Source organism: Lampetra planeri, chromosome 45 (assembly GCF_965212315.1).
Source record: "Lampetra planeri chromosome 45, kcLamPlan1.2.h2, whole genome shotgun sequence".
Classification (NCBI taxonomy): Eukaryota; Metazoa; Chordata; class Hyperoartia; order Petromyzontiformes; family Petromyzontidae; genus Lampetra; species Lampetra planeri.
The window spans coordinates 360,987-379,745 of NC_136151.1; the positions used below are offsets into that span (position 1 = coordinate 360,987).

General features: G+C 48.8%; 1 protein-coding gene across 1 annotated transcript in view; it reads left to right on the forward strand.

Moving 5' to 3' along the window:
• Window positions 1-17,953, forward strand: part of LOC144732961 (tripartite motif-containing protein 16-like) — a 35,178-nt gene extending 17,225 nt beyond the window's left edge. Inside the window, exons 3-6 of the mRNA XM_078614632.1 lie at window positions 12,456-12,689; window positions 12,811-12,833; window positions 13,085-13,188; window positions 14,349-17,953. Of these exons, the coding sequence (XP_078470758.1) occupies window positions 12,456-12,689; window positions 12,811-12,833; window positions 13,085-13,188; window positions 14,349-14,911 (924 nt within the window). The 3' untranslated portion in view covers window positions 14,912-17,953. The remainder of the gene's footprint in view (window positions 1-12,455; window positions 12,690-12,810; window positions 12,834-13,084; window positions 13,189-14,348) is intronic.
• The last annotated feature ends 806 nt before the right edge of the window (window positions 17,954-18,759 follow it).

Below are 18,759 nucleotides of genomic sequence, written 5' to 3' on the forward strand. Positions count from 1 at the left end.
AGTGTGAGAGTGAGTGTGTGTGTGTGAGTCTGAGAGTGTGAGAGTGTGTGTGTGTGTATGTGAGTCTAAGAGTGTGAGAGTGAGTGTATGTGTGTGTGAGTCTGAGAGTGTGTGTGTGTGAATCTGAGAGTCTGAGAGTGTGAGTGTGTGTGTGTGTGAGTCTGAGAGTGTGAGATTGAGTGTGTGTTTTTGTGAGTCTGAGAGTTTGAGAGTGTGTGTGCGAGTCTGAGCGTGTGAGAGTGTGTGTGTGTGAGTCTGAGAGTGTGAGAGTGAGTGTATGTGTGCCTGAGTCTGAGAGTGTGTGTGTGCGAGTCTGAGAGTGTGAGACTGAGTGTGTGTGAGTCTGAAACTGAGTGAGTGTGTGTGTGCGAGTCTGAGAGTCTGAGAGTGTGTGTGTGTGTGTGTGAGTCTGAGAGTCTGAGAGTCTGAGAGTGTGTGTGTGTGAGTCTGAGAGTGTGAGAGTGAGTGTATGTGTGTGAGTCTGAGAGTGTGAGAGTGAGTCTGTGTGTGTGAGTCTGAGAGTGTGAGAGTGTGTGTGTGTGAGTCTGAGAGAGTGAGGGTAAGTGTGTGAGTCTGAGAGTGTGAGAGTGAGTGTATGTGTGTGAGTCTGAGTGTGAGTGTGTGTGTGTGTGAGTCTGAGAGTGTGAGGGTGAGTGTGTGTGTGTGAGTCTGAGAGTGTGAGCGTGAGTGTATGTGTGTGTGAGTCTAAGAGTGTGAGAGTGAGTCTGTGTGTGTGAGTCTGAGAGTGTGAGAATGAGTGTATGTGTGTGAGTCTCAGAGTGTGAGATTGAGTGTGTGTTTTTGTGAGTCTGAGAGTTTGAGAGTGTGTGTGCGAGTCTGAGCGTGTGAGACTGTGTGTGTGTGTGTGAGTCTGAGAGTGTGAGAGAGTGTATGTGTGCCTGAGTCTGAGAGTGTGTGTGTGCGAGTCTGAGAGTATGAGACTGAGTGTGTGTGTGAGTCTGAAACTGTGAAAGTGAGTGTGTGTGTGTGTGTGCGAGTCTGAGAGTGTGAGAGTGTGTGTGTGTGAGTCTGAGAGTGTGAGAGTGAGTGTATGTGTATGAGTCTGAGAGTGTGAGAGTGAGTGTGTGTGTGAGTCTGAGAGTGTGTGTGAGTCTGAGAGTGTGAGAGTGAGTGTGTGTGATTCTGAGAGTGTGAGAGTGTGTGTGTGTGTGTGTATGTGAGTCTAAGAGTGTGAGAGTGAGTGTATGTGTTTGTGAGTCTGAGAGTGTGTGTGTGAATCTGAGAGTCTGAGAGTGTGAGAGTGTGTGTGTGTGAGTCTGAGAGTGTGAGATTGAGTGTGTGTTTTTGTGAGTCTGAGAGTTTGAGAGTGTGTGTGCGAGTCTGAGCGTGTAAGAGTGTGTGTGTGTGTGTGAGTCTGAGAGTGTGAGAGTGAGTGTATGTGTGCCTGAGTCTGAGAGTGTGTGTGTGCGAGTCTGAGAGTGTGAGACTGAGTGTGTGTGTGAGTCTGAAACTGTGAGGGTGAGTGTGTGTGTGTGTGTGTGTGCGAGTCTGAGAGTCTGAGAGTGTGTGTGTGTGTGAGTCTGAGAGTGTGAGAGTGAGTGCTTGTGTGTGTGAGTCTGAGAGTGTGAGGGTGAGTGTGTGTGTGTGAGTCTGAGAGTGTGAGAGTGAGTGTGTGAGTGAGTCTGAGAGTGTGAGAGTGAGTGTGTGTAAGTCTAAGAGTGTGAGGGTGAGTGTGTGTGTGTGTGTGAGTCTGAGAGTGTGAGAGTGAGTGTGTGTGTGAGTCTGAGAGTGTGAGCGTGAGTGTATGCGTGTGTGAGTCTGAGAGTGTGAGAGTGAGTGTGTGTGTGAGTCTGAGAGTCTGAGAGTGTGTGTGTGTGTGAGTCTGAGAGTGTGAGAGTGAGTGTATGTGTGTGCGTCTGAGAGTGTGAGAGTGAGTGTGTGTGAGTCTAAGATGGTGAGTGTGTGTGTGAGTCTGAAAGTGTGAGAGTGAGTGTATGTGTGCGTGAGTCTGAGAGTGTGTGTGTGCGAGTCTGAAAGTGTGAGACTGAGTGTGTGTGTGAGTCTGAGACTGTGAGAGTGAGTGTGTGTGTGCGAGTCTGAGAGTGTGTGTGTGAGTCTGAGAGTCTGAGAGTGTGAGAGTGTGTGTGTGTGAGTCTGAGAGTGTGAGAGTGAGTGTATGTGTGTGAGTCTGAGAGTCTGAGAGTGTGAGTGTGTGTGTGTGAGTCTGAGAGTGTGAGGGTGAATGTGTGTGTGAGTCTGAGAGTCTGAGAGTGTGAGTGTGTTTGTGTGAGTCTGAGAGTATGAGGGTGAATGTGTGTGTGAGTCTGAGAGTGTGAGAGTGAGTGTATGTGTGTGTGAGTCTAAGAGTGTGAGGGTGAGTGTGTGTGTGTGAGTCTGAGAGTGTGAGCATGAGTGTGTGTGTGTGTGTGAGTCTGAGAGTGTGAGCGTGAGTATGTGCGTGTGTGAGTCTGAGAGTCTGAGAGTGTGAGAGTATGTTTGTGTGAGTCTGAGAGTGTGAGAGTGTTTGTGTGAGTCTGAGAGTGTGAGAGTGAGTGTATGTGTGTGTGAGTCTGAGAGTGTGAGAGTGAGTGTGTGCGTGTGTGAGTCTGAGAGTCTGAGAGTGTGAGAGTGTGTTTGTGTGAGTCTGAGAGTGTGAGGGTGAGTGTATGTATGTGTGTCTGAGAGTGTGAGTGTGTGTGTGAGTCTAAGATGGTGAGTGTGTGTGTGAGTCTGAGAGTGTGAGAGTGAGTGTAAGTGTGTGTGAGTCTGAGAGTGTGAGAGTGAGTGTATGTGTGTGTGAGTCTAAGAGTGTGAGAGTGAGTGTGTGTGTGTGTGAGTCTGAGCGTGTGAGAGTGAGTGTTTGTGTGTGTGAGTCTGAGAGTGTGAGGGTGAGTGTGTGTGAGTCTGAGAGTCTGAGAGTGTGAGTGTGTTTGTGTGAGTCTGAGAGTATGAGGGTGAATGTGTGTGTGAGTCTGAGAGTGTGAGAGTGAGTGTATGTGTGTGTGAGTCTAAGAGTGTGAGGGTGAGTGTGTGTGTGTGAGTCTGAGAGTGTGAGCATGAGTGTGTGTGTGTGTGTGAGTCTGAGAGTGTGAGCGTGAGTATGTGCGTGTGTGAGTCTGAGAGTGTGAGTGTGAGTGTGTGTGTGAGTCTGAGAGTCTGAGAGTGTGTGTGTGTGTGAGTCTGAGAGTCTGAGAGTGTGAGAGTATGTTTGTGTGAGTCTGAGAGTGTGAGAGTGTTTGTGTGAGTCTGAGAGTGTGAGAGTGAGTGTATGTGTGTGTGAGTCTGAGAGTGTGAGAGTGAGTGTGTGCGTGTGTGAGTCTGAGAGTCTGAGAGTGTGAGAGTGTGTTTGTGTGAGTCTGAGAGTGTGAGGGTGAGTGTATGTATGTGTGTCTGAGAGTGTGAGTGTGTGTGTGAGTCTAAGATGGTGAGTGTGTGTGTGAGTCTGAGAGTGTGAGAGTGAGTGTAAGTGTGTGTGAGTCTGAGAGTGTGAGAGTGAGTGTATGTGTGTGTGAGTCTAAGAGTGTGAGAGTGAGTGTGTGTGTGTGTGAGTCTGAGCGTGTGAGAGTGAGTGTTTGTGTGTGTGAGTCTGAGAGTGTGAGGGTGAGTGTGTGTGTGTGAGTCTGAGAGTGTGAGAGTGAGTATGTGTGTGAGTCTCAGAGTGTGAGATTGAGTGTGTGTTTTTGTGAGTCTGAGAGTTTGAGAGTGTGTTTGTGAGTCTGAGCGTGTGAGAGTTTGTGTGTGTGAGTCTGAGAGTCTAAGAGTGTGAGAGTGTGTGTGTGTGAGTCTGAGAGTGTGAGAGTGAGTGTATGTGTGTGAGTCTGAGAGTGTGAGAGTGAGTGTGTGTGTGAGTCTGAGAGTGTGTGTGAGTCTGAGAGTGTGAGAGTGAGTGTGTGTGTGTGAGTCTGAGAGTGTGAGAGTGTGTGTGTGTATGTGAGTCTAAGAGTGTGAGAGTGAGTGTATGTGTGTGTGTGAGTCTGAGAGTGTGTGTGTGAATCTGAGAGTCTGAGAGTGTGAGAGTGTGTGTGTGTGAGTCTGAGAGTGTGAGAGTGAGTGTATGTGTGTGAGTCTGAGAGTCTGAGAGTGTGAGTGTGTGTGTGTGAGTCTGAGAGTATGAAGGTGAATGTGTGTGTGAGTCTGAGAGTGTGAGCGTGAGTGTTTGTGTGTGTGTGTGAGTCTGAGAGTGTGAGCATGAGTGTGCCCGTGTGTGAGTCTGAGAGTGTGAGAGTGAGTGTGTGTGTGAGTCTGAGAGTGTGAGAGTGAGTGTATGTGTGTGTGAGTCTAAGAGTGTGAGGGTGAGTGTGTGTGTGTGTGAGTCTGAGAGTGTGAGCGTGAGTGTTTGTGTGTGTGTGAGTCTGAGAGTGTGAGCATGAGTGTGTCCGTGTGTGAGTCTGAGAGTGTGAGAGTGAGTGTGTGTGTGAGTCTGAGAGTGTGAGAGTGAGTGTATGTGTGTGTGAGTCTAAGAGTGTGAGGGTGAGTGTGTGTGTGTGTGAGTCTGAGAGTGTGAGCGTGAGTGTTTGTGTGTGTTTGAGTCTGAGAGTGTGAGCGTGAGTGTGTGCGTGTGTGAGTCTGAGAGTGTGATAGTGAGTGTGTGTGTGAGTCTGAGAGTCTGAGAGTGTGTGTGTGTGTGAGTCTGAGAGTCTGAGAGTGTGAGAGTGTGTTTGTGCGAGTCTGAGAGTGTGAGAGTGTTTGTGTGAGTCTGAGAGTGTGAGAGTGTGTGTATGTGTGTGCGTCTGAGAGTGTGAGTGTGAGTGTGTGTGTGAGTCTAAGATGGTGAGTGAGTGTGTGAGTCTGAGAGTGTGAGGGTGAGTGTGTGTGTGAGTCTGAGAGTGTGAGGGTGAGTGTATGTGTGTGTGAGTCTAAGAGTGTGAGTGTGAGTGTGTGGGTGTGTGAGTCTGAGAGTGTGAGTGTGTGTGTTGAGTCTGAGAGTGTGAGAGTGAGTGTATGTGTGTGTGAGTCTAAGAGTGTGAGTGTGAGTGTGTGGGTGTGTGAGTCTGAGAGTGTGAGTGTGTGTGTTGAGTCTGAGAGTGTGAGAGTGAGTGTATGTGTGTGTGAGTCTGAGAGTGTGTGTGTGAGTCTGAGAGTCTGAGAGTGTGAGTGTGTGTGTGTGAGTCTGAGAGTGTGAGGGTGAATGTGTGTGTGAGTCTGAGAGTGTGAGCGTGAGTGTTTGTGTGTGTGTGAGTCTGAGAGTGTGAGCATGAGTGTGTCCGTGTGTGAGTCTGAGAGTGTGAGAGTGAGTGTGAGTCTGAGAGTGTGAGAGTGAGTGTATGTGTGTGTGAGTCTAAGAGTGTGAGGGTGATTGTGTGTGTGTGTGCGTCTGAGAGTGTGAGCGTGAGTGTTTGTGTGTGTGTGAGTCTGAGAGTGTGAGCGTGAGTGTGTGCGTGTGTGAGTCTGAGAGTGTGAGAGTGAGTGTGTGTGTGAGTCTGAGAGTGTGAGGGTGAGTGTGTGGGTGATTCTGAGAGTGTGAGCGTGAGTGTATGTGTGTGTGAGTCTAAGAGTGTGAGAGTGAGTCTGTGTGTGTGAGTCTGAGAGTGTGAGAATGAGTGTATGTGTGTGAGTCTCAGAGTGTGAGATTGAGTGTGTGTTTTTGTGAGTCTGAGGGTTTGAGAGTGTGTGTGCGAGTCTGAGCGTGTGAGAGTGTGTGTGTGTGTGTGTGTGAGGCTGAGAGTGTGAGAGTGAGTGTATGTGTGCCTGAGTCTGAGAGTGTGTGTGTGCGAGTCTGAGAGTGTGAGACTGAGTGTGTGTGTGAGTCTGAAACTGTGAGAGTGAGTGTGTGTGTGTGTGAGTCTGAGAGTGTGAGCGTGAGTGTTTGTGTGTGTGTGAGTCTGAGAGTGTGAGCGTGAGTGTGTGCGTGTGTGAGTCTGAGAGTGTGAGAGTGAGTGTGTGTGTGAGTCTGAGAGTGTGAGGGTGAGTGTGTGGGTGAGTCTGAGAGTGTGAGCGTGAGTGTATGTGTGTGTGAGTCTAAGAGTGTGAGAGTGAGTGTATGTGTGTGTGAGTCTAAGAGTGTGAGGGTGAGTGTGTGTGTGTGTGAGTCTGAGAGTGTGAGCGTGAGTGTTTGTGTGTGTGTGAGTCTGAGAGTGTGAGCGTGAGTGTGTGCGTGTGTGAGTCTGAGAGTGTGAGAGTGAGTGTGTGTGTGATTCTGAGAGTGTGAGGGTGAGTGTGTGGGTGAGTCTGAGAGTGTGAGCGTGAGTGTATGTGTGTGTGAGTCTAAGAGTGTGAGAGTGAGTCTGTGTGTGTGAGTCTGAGAGTGTGAGAATGAGTGTATGTGTGTGAGTCTCAGAGTGTGAGATTGAGTGTGTGTTTTTGTGAGTCTGAGAGTTTGAGAGTGTGTGTGCGAGTCTGAGCGTGTGAGAGTGTGTGTGTGTGTGTGAGTCTGAGAGTGTGAGAGTGAGTGTATGTGTGCCTGAGTCTGAGAGTGTGTGTGTGCGAGTCTGAGAGTGTGAGACTGAGTGTGTGTGTGAGTCTGAAACTGTGAGAGTGAGTGTGTGTGTGTGTGTGTGCGAGTCTGAGAGTATGAGAGTGTGTGTGTGTGTGAGTCTGAGAGTCTGAGAGTGTGAGAGTGTGTGTGTGTGAGTCTGAGAGTGTGAGAGTGAGTGTATGTGTATGAGTCTGAGAGTGTGAGAGTGAGTGTGTGTGTGAGTCTGAGATTGTGTGTGAGTCTGAGTGTGAAAGTGAGTGTGTGTGTGTGATTCTGAGAGTGTGAGAGTGTGTGTGTGTGTATGTGAGTCTAAGAGTGTGAGGGTGAGTGTGTGTGTGTGAGTCTGAGAGTGTGAGCGTGAGTGTTTGTGTGTGTGTGAGTCTGAGAGTGTGAGCGTGAGTGTGTGCGTGTGTGAGTCTGAGTGTGAGAGTGAGTGTGTGTGTGAGTCTGAGAGTGTGAGGGTGAGTGTGTGTGTGAGTCTGAGAGTGTGAGCGTGAGTGTGTGCGTGTGTGAGTCTGAGAGTGTGAGAGTGAGTGTGTGTGTGAGTCTGAGAGTGTGAGGGTGAGTGTGTGTGTGAGTCTGAGAGTGTGAGAATGAGTGTATGTGTGTGAGTCTCAGAGTGTGAGATTGAGTGTGTGTTTTTGTGAGTTTGAGAGTGTGTGTGCGAGTCTGAGCGTGTGAGAGTGTGTATGTGTGTGTGTCTGAGAGTGTGAGAGTGAGTGTATGTGTGCCTGAGTCTGAGAGTGTGTGTGTGCGAGTCTGAGAGTGTGAGACTGAGTGTGTGTGTGAGTCTGAAACTGTGAGAGTGAGTGTGTGTGTGTGTGTGCGCGAGTCTGAGAGTCTGAGAGTGTGTGTGTGTGTGAGTCTGAGAGTCTGAGAGTGTGAGAGTGTGTGTGTGTGAGTCTGAGAGTGTGAGAGTGAGTGTATGTGTATGAGTCTGAGAGTGTGAGAGTGTGTGTGAGTCTGAGAGTGTGTGTGAGTCTGAGAGTGTGAGAGTGAGTGTGTGTGTGTGATTCTGAGAGTGTGAGAGTGTGTGTGTGTATGTGAGTCTAAGAGTGTGAGAGTGAGTGTGTGTGTGTGTGAGTCTGAGAGTGTGTGTGTGAATCTGAGAGTGTGAGAGAGTGTGTGTGTGAGTCTGAGAGTGTGAGATTGAGTGTGTGTTTTTGTGAGTCTGAGAGTTTGAGAGTGTGTGTGCGAGTCTGAGCGTGTAAGAGTGTGTGTGTGTGTGTGAGTCTGAGAGTGTGAGAGTGAGTGTATGTGTGCCTGAGTCTGAGAGTGTGTGTGTGCGAGTCTGAGAGTGTGAGACTGAGTGTGTGTGTGAGTCTGAAACTGTGAGAGTGAGTGTGTGTGTGTGTGTGTGCGAGTCTGAGAGTCTGAGAGTGTGTGTGTGTGTGAGTCTGAGAGTGTGAGAGTGAGTGTTTGTGTGTGTGAGTCTGAGAGTGTGAGGGTGAGTGTGTGTGTGTGAGTCTGAGAGTGTGAGGGTGAGTGTGTGGGTGAGTCTGAGAGTGTGAGCGTGAGTGTATGTGTGTGTGAGTCTAAGAGTGTGAGAGTGAGTCTGTGTGTGTGAGTCTGAGAGTCTGAGAGTGTGAGTGTGTGTGTGTGAGTCTGAGAGTATGAAGGTGAATGTGTGTGTGAGTCTGAGAGTGTGAGCGTGAGTGTTTGTGTGTGTGTGAATCTGAGAGTGTGAGCATGAGTGTGTGCGTGTGTGAGTCTGAGAGTGTGAGAGTGAGTGTGTGTGTGAGTCTGAGAGTGTGAGAGTGAGTGTATGTGTGTGTGAGTCTAAGAGTGTGAGGGTGAGTGTGTGTGTGTGTGAGTCTGAGAGTGTGAGAGTGAGTGTGTGTGTGAGTCTGAGAGTGTGAGCATGAGTGTTTGTGTGTGTGTGAGTCTGAGAATGTAAGCGTGAGTGTGTGCGTGTGTGAGTCTGAGAGTGTGAGAGTGAGTGTATGTGTGCGTGAGTCTCAGAGTGTGTGTGTGCGAGTCTGAAAGTGTGAGACTGAGTGTGTGTGTGAGTCTGAGACTGTGAGAGTGAGTGTGTGTGTGCGAGTCTGAGAGTGTGTGTGTGTGTGAGTCTGAGAGTCTGAGAGTGTGTGTGTGTGAGTCTGAGAGTGTGAGAGTGAGTGTATGTGTGTGAGTCTGAGAGTGTGTGTGTGTGTGAGTCTGAGAGGGTGAGTGTGTGTGTGAGTCTGAGAGTGTGTGTGAGTCTGAGAGTGTGAGTGCGAGTGTGTGTATGTGAGTCTGAGAGTGTGTGTGTGACTCTGAGAGTCTGAGAGTGTGTGTGTGTGAGTCTGAGAGTGTGAGAGTGAGTGTATGTGTGTGAGTCTGAGAGTCTGAGAGTGTGAGTGTGTGTGTGTGAGTCTGAGAGTGTGAGGGTGAATGTGTGTGTGAGTCTGAGAGTCTGAGAGTGTGAGTGTGTTTGTGTGAGTCTGAGAGTATGAGGGTGAATGTGTGTGCGAGTCTGAGAGTGTGAGAGTGAGTGTATGTGTGCGTGAGTCTCAGAGTGTGTGTGTGCGAGTCTGAAAGTGTGAGACTGAGTGTGTGTGTGAGTCTGAGACTGTGAGAGTGAGTGTGTGTGTGCGAGTCTGAGAGTGTGTGTGTGTGTGTGTGAGTCTGAGAGTCTGAGAGTGTGAGAGTGTGTGTGTGTGAGTCTGAGAGTGTGAGAGTGAGTGTATGTGTGTGAGTCTGAGAGTGAGTGTGTGTGTGAGTCTGAGAGGGTGAGTGTGTGTGTGAGTCTGAGAGTGTGTGTGAGTCTGAGAGTGTGAGTGCGAGTGTGTGTATGTGAGTCTGAGAGTGTGTGTGTGACTCTGAGAGTCTGAGAGTGTGAGAGTGTGTGTGTGTGTGAGTCTGAGAGTGTGAGAGTGAGTGTATGTGTGTGAGTCTGAGAGTCTGAGAGTGTGAGTGTGTGTGTGTGAGTCTGAGAGTGTGAGGGTGAATGTGTGTGTGAGTCTGAGAGTCTGAGAGTGTGAGTGTGTTTGTGTGAGTCTGAGAGTATGAGGGTGAATGTGTGTGTGAGTCTGAGAGTGTGAGAGTGAGTGTATGTGTGTGTGAGTCTAAGAGAGTGAGGGTGAGTGTGTGTGTGTGAGTCTGAGAGTGTGAGCATGAGTGTGTGTGTGTGTGTGAGTCTGAGAGTGTGAGCGTGAGTGTGTGCGTGTGTGAGTCTGAGAGTGTGAGAGTGAGTGTGTGTGTGAGTCTGAGAGTCTGAGAGTGTGTGTGTGTGTGAGTCTGAGAGTCTGAGAGTGTGAGAGTATGTTTGTGTGAGTCTGAGAGTGTGAGAGTGAGTGTATGTATGTGCGTCTGAGAGTGTGGGTGTGAGTGTGAGTCTAAGATGGTGAGTGTGTGTGTGAGTCTGAGAGTGTGAGGGTGAGTGTGTGTGTTTGAGTCTGAGAGTGTGAGAGTGAGTGTATGTGTGTGTGAGTCTAAGAGTGTGAGAGTGAGTGTGTGTGTGTGAGTCTGTGAGTGTGAGAGTGTGTGTGTGTGAGTCTGAGAGTGTGAGAGTGAGTGTATGTGTGTGTGAGTCTGAGAGTGTGAGAGTGAGTGTATGTGTGTGTGAGTCTAAGAGTGTGAGAGTGAGTGTGTGTGTGTGTGAGTCTGAGAGTGTGAGAGTGTGTGTGTGAGTCTGAGAGTGTGAGAGTGAGTGTATGTGTGTGTGAGTCTGAGAGTGTGAGAGTGAGTGTGTGCATGTGTGAGTCTGAGAGTCTGAGAGTGTGAGAGTGTGTTTGTGTGAGTCTGAGAGTGTGAGGGTGAGTGTATGTATGTGTGTCTGAGAGTGTGAGTGTGTGTGTGAGTCTAAGATGGTGAGTGTGTGTGTGAGTCTGAGAGTGTGAGAGTGTGTGTGTGTGAGTATGAGAGTGTGAGAGTGAGTGTAAGTGTGTGTGAGTCTGAGAGTGTGAGAGTGAGTGTATGTGTGTGTGAGTCTAAGAGTGTGAGAGTGAGTGTGTGTGTGTGTGAGTCTGAGAGTGTGAGAGTGAGTGTTTGTGTGTGTGAGTCTGAGAGTGTGAGGGTGAGTGTGTGTGTGTGAGTCTGAGAGTGTGAGGGTGAGTGTGTGGGTGAGTCTGAGAGTGTGAGCTTGAGTGTATGTGTGTGTGAGTCTAAGAGTGTGAGAGTTAGTCTGTGTGTGTGAGTCTGAGAGTGTGAGATTGAGTGTGTGTTTTTGTGAGTCTGAGAGTTTGAGAGTGTGTTTGCGAGTCTGAGCGTGTGAGAGTTTGTTTGTGTGAGTCTGAGAGTCTAAGAGTGTGAGAGTGTGTGTGTGTGTGTGAGTCTGAGAGTGTGAGAGTGAGTGTATGTGTGTGAGTCTGAGAGTGTGAGAGTGAGTGTGTGTGTGAGTCTGAGAGTGTGTGTGAGTCTGAGAGTGTGAGAGTGAGTGTGTGTGTGTGTGAGTCTGAGAGTGTGAGAGTGTGTGTGTGTATGTGAGTCTAAGAGTGTGAGAGTGAGTGTATGTGTGTGTGTGAGTCTGAGAGTGTGTGTGTGAATCTGAGAGTCTGAGAGTGTGAGAGTGTGTGTGAGTCTGAGAGTGTGAGAGTGAGTGTATGTGTGTGAGTCTGAGAGTCTGAGAGTGTGAGTGTGTGTGTGTGAGTCTGAGAGTGTGAGGGTGAATGTGTGTGTGAGTCTGAGAGTCTGAGAGTGTGAGTGTGTGTGTGTGAGTCTGAGAGTATGAAGGTGAATGTGTTTGTGAGTCTGAGAGTGTGAGCGTGAGTGTTTGTGTGTGTGTGAGTCTGAGAGTGTGAGCATGAGTGTGTCCGTGTGTGAGTCTGAGAGTGTGAGAGTGAGTGTGTGTGTGAGTCTGAGAGTGTGAGAGTGAGTGTATGTGTGTGTGAGTCTAAGAGTGTGAGGGTGAGTGTGTGTGTGAGTCTGAGAGTGTGAGCGTGAGTGTTTGTGTGTGTTTGAGTCTGAGAGTGTGAGCGTGAGTGTGTGCGTGTGTGAGTCTGAGAGTGTGAGAGTGAGTGTATGTGTGTGAGTCTGAGAGTCTGAGAGTGTGAGAGTGTGTTTGTGTGAGTCTGAGAGTGTGAGAGTGTGTGTATGTGTGTGCGTCTGAGAGTGTGAGTGTGTGTGTGAGTCTAAGATGGTGAGTGATGTGGAAATGTATTGCAGCCAAATACTCTGAATGCATGATGTTGATTCTAAATGTGGAGGCAAAACCCAGAGGACCCGGAGAAAAATCCACACGACCACGGGGAGAGACAGAGAAATTCAAACTCCAAATATTCAACAGGTATCGTCAGGGACGAGATCGAACCACGTCCTCCTGCATACCAGACGAGGTAGTTAACATCTAGCCACATCTCGTCGGACCCACGAGGGGCACCCACCAGACTCCAAGTGCCCGACTCTCAACATCCACGATCCAGCACTCTCTATGGGCACCCCTCTTGCCCTCTTGGCATGGATCGACTCAGCCCCATGGGCCTCTCGTAACTGGGGCATGATTCACGACGAGAGACTATTATTTTATGTGTTTACCAGGTAAGGCCTCCTGACCTGTTAGCTCTTTTTCAGAAGCAACCTGGCAAATATCTCAACCAAGTGGCTGATACCATCATCACGTGGACATGTATAGTACCAGAACGATAGAGACCCAGAGAGACCCATATAGATAATAAATACCCATATTGATACAAGACCAATAGTGAGACAGAGACCAATATGGATACATGGAGGCATATAGCGACACATAGAGATACAGAGACCCATAGAGATACCTAGAGATCCACATAAATGCATAGGGATACATAATGATAAAGACCCAGAGATTAAACTTTTTATTTATTTTACCACTGAGCCATATAGTCGTTTTTTAGAAGCGACCTCTCTTTCAGAAACGATAGCTCAACGAAATGGCTCAAGTGGAAATTGATAGCAGCCAAATACTCTCGTTGATTCTAAAGGTGGAGGGAAGACCCGGCGGACCCAGAGAGAAATCCACACGAATAACAGAGTAAACACACGAACTCCAAATATACAGGCGTCAGGGTCAGGATCAAACCCACGACCTCCTGTATACCAAGTGAGGGAGATAACATCTCCTAGCCACCACGGCAACCACACTCACATATGGAGTGGCTCAGGGAGCTATGTGTCTCTGCAGAAATCGGTGGCTGGAATCAGGGGTTGCATCACAAGCAAGTTCGCCCGCCTAAGGAAGGCTCTGGACGAGGACGAGAGGGAGGCTCTACGTCGCGTGGGCGTGAAGGAGCGCGATCTGCTGTCCCGGATCGAAGAGAACATCGCTTGTCACAAGGGGGAGATCGCCGAGCTCCAGGCAGCGGCCACTCGCCTGGGCACTCTGCAGCTTGAGAAGGACTCGCTCACCTTCCTGCAGGTGGGAAGCGCCTCTGTGGAAATGGCGCGGGTGTTCAGAATAACAGAGCGGGCAGTAGCAGAGGGACTCGTGGTCCAAAGGTAGAGACTTCACCCGTGATCTCTTTCCCTCTCTTCCACAGGGACACCTGGAGACGATGCGCAGGTATAGATCATTAACATCTCACGGTTAAACCCTTAACACGGGGCTGTGTGTGTGTGACATGGGCTGTGTGTGAGACACTGGCTGTGTGTGAGACACTGGCTGTGTGTCAGACGCTGGCTGTGTGTGAGTCGCTGGCTGTGTGTGAGTCATGTACTGTGTGTCAGACATGGACTGTCTGTGCTATGGATGCTGAGTGTTCCGATTATGTGGGTAAACGAGGATGTGTGTGATGCTGTTGGTGGTTGTCCTAGGAGAGAGATCCCAAAGGAATCCGCACCTCCACCTCCAACTTCACTGGACGCCACCACGATCAGCTCCCTTGAAAGAGTCGTTAACAGATTCCTGCCTCTCGTCTGTGAGTTCCTCAGTCTTGCACCCGTGTGTGCTGCTATGTTGCACTGCACTTCTGTGCTCCCCACCTTCATCAACTTTTTTGTTGCAACAGGTAAGGCCCACTGAACTATTAGTTACTTTTTCAGAATAAGCTTAGACATTTATAGTAGCAGCAAAATACTCTGAACGCATTATGTTATATCTAAATGTGGAGGAGAAATCTGGAGGACCTGGGGGAAAATCCACGCGACCACGAAGAGAGAGAGAGACGAAAACTCCAAATATACAGCAGGCGTCAGGATTGGGAACGAACCCACGACCTCACCTCTGAAGACAGGCAGTCCAAATACGATATACAGATGGACAGACAAATATCCCCCTAGAGCCTCAACAGACTGTTGGGGCAAGTGGTGTTAGCGAGTAGCAAGCACTTATGAAGGCCGGCACGGCACATAGCAAATGTTTACACATCACACCAGCAGAGGGCAGTGCAGCATACACCATTATTGTACTGTACCTATATGGTTCTACATATATGATCCCCACCTTTACCAAAGCCCACTGACAAGAGTCAAATAACCCCCATGACCCGCACGGTGTGGGGAGGCCCTCATCCATCAGTGGAGTGAGAAAATGTCAGGGCGTGGATGTGACTGTGCGAGGCTGTGGAGACTATTGTACACGGGTCGTGTTTATAAAGAGACGCTACAATAGTGACATTAACATCCTGGTGTAGACATCATCACGAATGTTCAATACTACTGCCCACACATTCATGGTGATATTAGTATTATTAGTACACATACTAGCATTCCTTAGTATTTGTATACATATTCTAGTATTCGTTAGTATTTGTGAACACATACGAGTGTTAGTGTTTGTAAATATGTACGAGCATTCGTTAGTATCTGTGTATGCCTACTAGTATTCGTGAGTATTTGTGTACATATACTAGTATTCGTTAGTATTTGTATACACATACTGGTATCATGTCATACACATTATAATAATTGTGCGTTTGTTACGCATCAATGTATTATGTATTGTAGTATCACTACAATAACATGAATGATAACACAACACGCAGTGTGTGTGTGTACACGCTACCTGTAATGCTCGGACTGCCACTGCGCACACGTTGCTGTAACCACGGTGCGAGCGTCGTTGCTGTTGTCACCACAGATGGATGCTCACCGACTCTGGACACAAACTCAGCCTACGACCTCCTCCAGATTTCCTCAGATCTCAGGACGGTGACGCTGAACGATGTCCCCCAGGGTCGTCTCCATCACCCACACCGGTTTAATTACTGGGACCAAGCCCTGTGCTCTGAGAGCTTCTCGTCGGGTCAGCACTACTGGGAGGTGGACGTGGGGAATTCGGGGTGGTTGTGTAGGATTGGAGTCGCGTATGCGACGATCCCACGGAGAGGGCGTGGTGCTGAGTGCCGCCTGGGAGGGAGTGACGTCTCCTGGTGTCTACAGAAATATGGCAACAGCTTCTCAGTGCTGCATGGCGGGGTAGAGACCTCACTGTCGGTGCCAGAGCCTCTACGGAGAGTCGGGGTTCATCTGGACTGGGACGCGGGGCTCCTGTCTTTTTACAGCGCCAACTCCATGGTGCTCTTGCACTCTTTTCACCAAACCTTCGCTCAGCCCCTATATCCTGGGCTGTACGTGGATGGGTTGTTGTACGGTAACGTTGGTGACTCGGTGAGGATTGTGGATCTGAGTGGTGCTTCCTGAGAGAGGTGAACGTGAACATCGTAGAGAGCAGACACCAGAATGCACGGCACTCGCCACTGTCGTCACCGTTACGTGCAGTGTTACGCCTGTTACTAGTTGGTGGTTACGAGTGCGCGGCTCTCCATTAGAATGGGGGCTGAGCGTAAAAAATCCTCACAACCTTTCTAGGGGGGTGATAAAATAGGTACTGCTCTGTGTGTGTGTGTGAATCCAACATGGATGTGGTCACCCTGCCCTAGGAGTGTGATTACAGTGTAGGGGTGCAGTGATTTGCAATGGTGAACTGGAATGTTTTATACACTGACGAGCGTTTAGTACCCGGCGTTGCCCGGGCGAAAAAGGCAGACACACATGTAGTTACACACGCAAATCGACTGACACACACACAGAGTTACACGCACAAATGGACTCACACATACATACATAAACTGAACAACAACAACCACCATTCGCCACTAAGTGGCGGTGACATTACGACAATGCTTGTGCCAGGCTATGTGCACCTTAAGGCCACGTGAAGTGTCGAACGCCCGCAGACAGGAGATCACGGGCAAACCCAGATGGCACAGGTCGACTGACTGAGACAAATGGCTGATGCACCACCTGTGGCCCTTACTGTGGCAACTTTCTGTGCTTTAGCCACCCGGCGCTCCGCTCATTGTTGTGAGCGTCGCTCCTCCGCCCTCCGTTGTTGTTGGAGGGTGACTGCCTCCAACTGCCCAGTAGCGTCCTTCAGGAGCCTCCTCCACAGAGGCCGATCTTGACACGGCTGGTAGCAGTCATCCGCAAGTGGACTCAGCTCCAAGTCCTCCTGTACCACATCACTCCATGTCTTCTCCAGCCCGTGCCGCGCCTGTTTAGCCCCTCGATCCGGCCGAACAAAAGTTGTTTAGGCATGCGGTGGCTGGCCATGCAGGCTACATGACTCAGGCAACGCAGCCTTGCCTGCTGGAGGTCACTGATGGGACTTTGTTCACATCTTTCAAGGATTTGTGAGCTCCTCACACAATGCAGCCAGGTTAAACCCAGGATTGATCGTAGGCAGGCCATCCTAAATGTTTCTAACCGGCAAAGATGTTCCATTAGGGGGGTCCAAGTTTCACAAGCGTAGAGAAAGGAGGGAATGACCGTGGCAGAGAAGACCTGAAGCTTCGTACAGAGTGATAGACCAGGTAGCTTCCACACAGCGTTACGCAGCCAATGAAAAGATAATGCAGCTCGACTTATTCGGAGTGAGACCTTTGCTGTTAAACCGGAGCTGGTCATTAGCACACTGGCAAGGTATGAGAAACTCTCCACTGTCTCCACAACTGCCCCATCACCAATTGGGAGTTGTGGGGGTGGAGTGTTCGATGGTACAAAATAGCCAGGCAGGTGCGTAGTTTTGGTGGGGCTGATGGTAAGGCCCCACCTGTTGGTGGCAAGCTCCAGGTTCAGCAGCAGCACCTCGAACTCCTCCTCCGAGTGAGCAGCAATTAGCAGATAATCGGCATACATAATGTGGTTGAGCAATAGGGAGCCATCCCTTGACCGCACCCAGGCATCGTTCAGCCTCCCATTGTATCTGTAGCAGATGGGACTTCTTCCGGTACAAGCATTGAAGGCTTGATGAACTACGTGGTCCAAATATATGTAAAATAATGTGGGAGCCAGAGGACATCCCTGCTGCACCCCAAGGTGTAAAGGGAATGGCTCTGACTCACAGCCACGTAGTTAGACGTGGGGCCGCTCACCATAATGAAGGTCCTTAAGGATGATGATCAGTGGGTCAGGGACTCGGAAAGCACGAAGAGCAACCCAGAGGCCAGGCCTACTGATGGTATCATAGGCCTTGAGCAGGTCAATAAAGCACATGCATGGACTAAGATGCACACATGGACCTACAGACACGCAAAGAAATGGAGTTACACTGACTAACATGGAGGCATGCACACACAGCGACTAACACACACGCACATGGACTGAGACACACACACATATCGACTCACACACACAAACACATCGACTTACAGACACACATGGACTCACACACACACACACATAGACATGCACTTGAGATACACACACATGGAGTTACACACACATATCGACGTCCACACATACAGGGACTTACACACATACATACATAGTGACACACACATTGCCGTACACACACATACACACGTGGCTTATCACACATAGACATCGACTTGAGATATACACACATGGAGTTACACGCACATATATGGATGTAAACACATACAGCGACTCACACACACACACCGACTCACACACAGCAATACGTGGACTCACACACACATTGACGTAAACACACATATGTACCTACACACACACATATGGACGAAGACACACACACATGGACTTACACACACACACAGCGACTGATATGCACACAAATGGATTGACACGCACACTTGGACTGACACACACACATAAACACTTTGACGTACACACACACATGGGGCGTGGTCCATTCGAAAAAGACAGACACACACATGGAGTTAAAGACACGCATGGCTCTACACGCATACACATATGGACTCAAAGACACACACATCGACGGGCACAGCAATCCCCGAAGATGGCACAGCTATCAGTATGGCAGTACTACGTATGAGGAAATAGCGTGACGTGAGCGATGGAAATAATAGAAATGTATTGAAGAAATAATCAGAAATCACAGACTGGCAGTAGACCGTGGCACGGTCATAAAAGCGCATCAAAAAAATGGAAAATTGAGCAACGTAAAAATCCAAAAAGACTTTGTGCACACAAACATAATTATTGTAACATGTCAACTTGTTTCATAATGGTAAACAATGAACCTGAGTTGTTATCTGCACACAATATCTGGCAACATATTTGTTTAATAATAATAATAAGCAATGAACGTGATTAATTATCTGCACACAAACATTATTACTGTAATGTCTGTGAACTAATGTGTTTAACAATAGTTGTCTCGGCCTCGCTGTGCGCTGCATTGCACCGCTAGCTGAGTAGTTAACCTCGCGTTCAATAAACCCTCGGAGCCAGGATGAACGCCCGACTCCAAACGTCATTTATTGAGTTTAACGAGGTAAAACTGGTGAGAAAACACAGATAAAGCATCTGTTATAACCCGGAAACACCAACACAATGAACACCACAGCATCAGAACATTGTCTGTGATAACATGTTTCCCAGCAATAGACCCTGGATGGACCAGGCCCCAACACTACCACTGAACAACTACACAAGAGCACAAGCCGCTGCGTTGCATAAAGGCACATCGTGTATTCATCACACTGCACCCCAAATGTACAGCATTACACATAACACTAAACTGTGGATGATATACTTCGTCATCCTTGCTCTCAGGATCGCAACATAGCCACCTGGGCACAAGTCTGACTCGACGTACTAAATCACAAGTAACATCCACAATAAGGAAAGTTGCAGGCTTCGTTGCTAACTAGGCCTCGTATTTACCACACCAACTTAACAGCACCATAAAGGCATTTACATCACTATAACGGTCATTCCAACATTACAACAGCATTGCCAATATTATAAGAACATAAACAAACTTACAGACAATGCTTCTCAAAGTCCCAAGATGGACAACTGCGTCTGGCTTCACTGGGATGCGATGTGTGCCTCCATCTTGAATTATGTGCGTAATGGCCGACGCCCGCGTGGTTAAGCGGGAATCTTAATTCGCAACTTCCTGGTCACGTGACCAAAACCAGCATCAAAAACAGGAAATTTCTGTGTACATATGCCCCCCCCCCCCATCTGCCGTGAGGCAAAACTCCTGCTGTGAGGCAGAACAAGAGTAAACAATGGACTTGAGTTGTTAGCGTAAG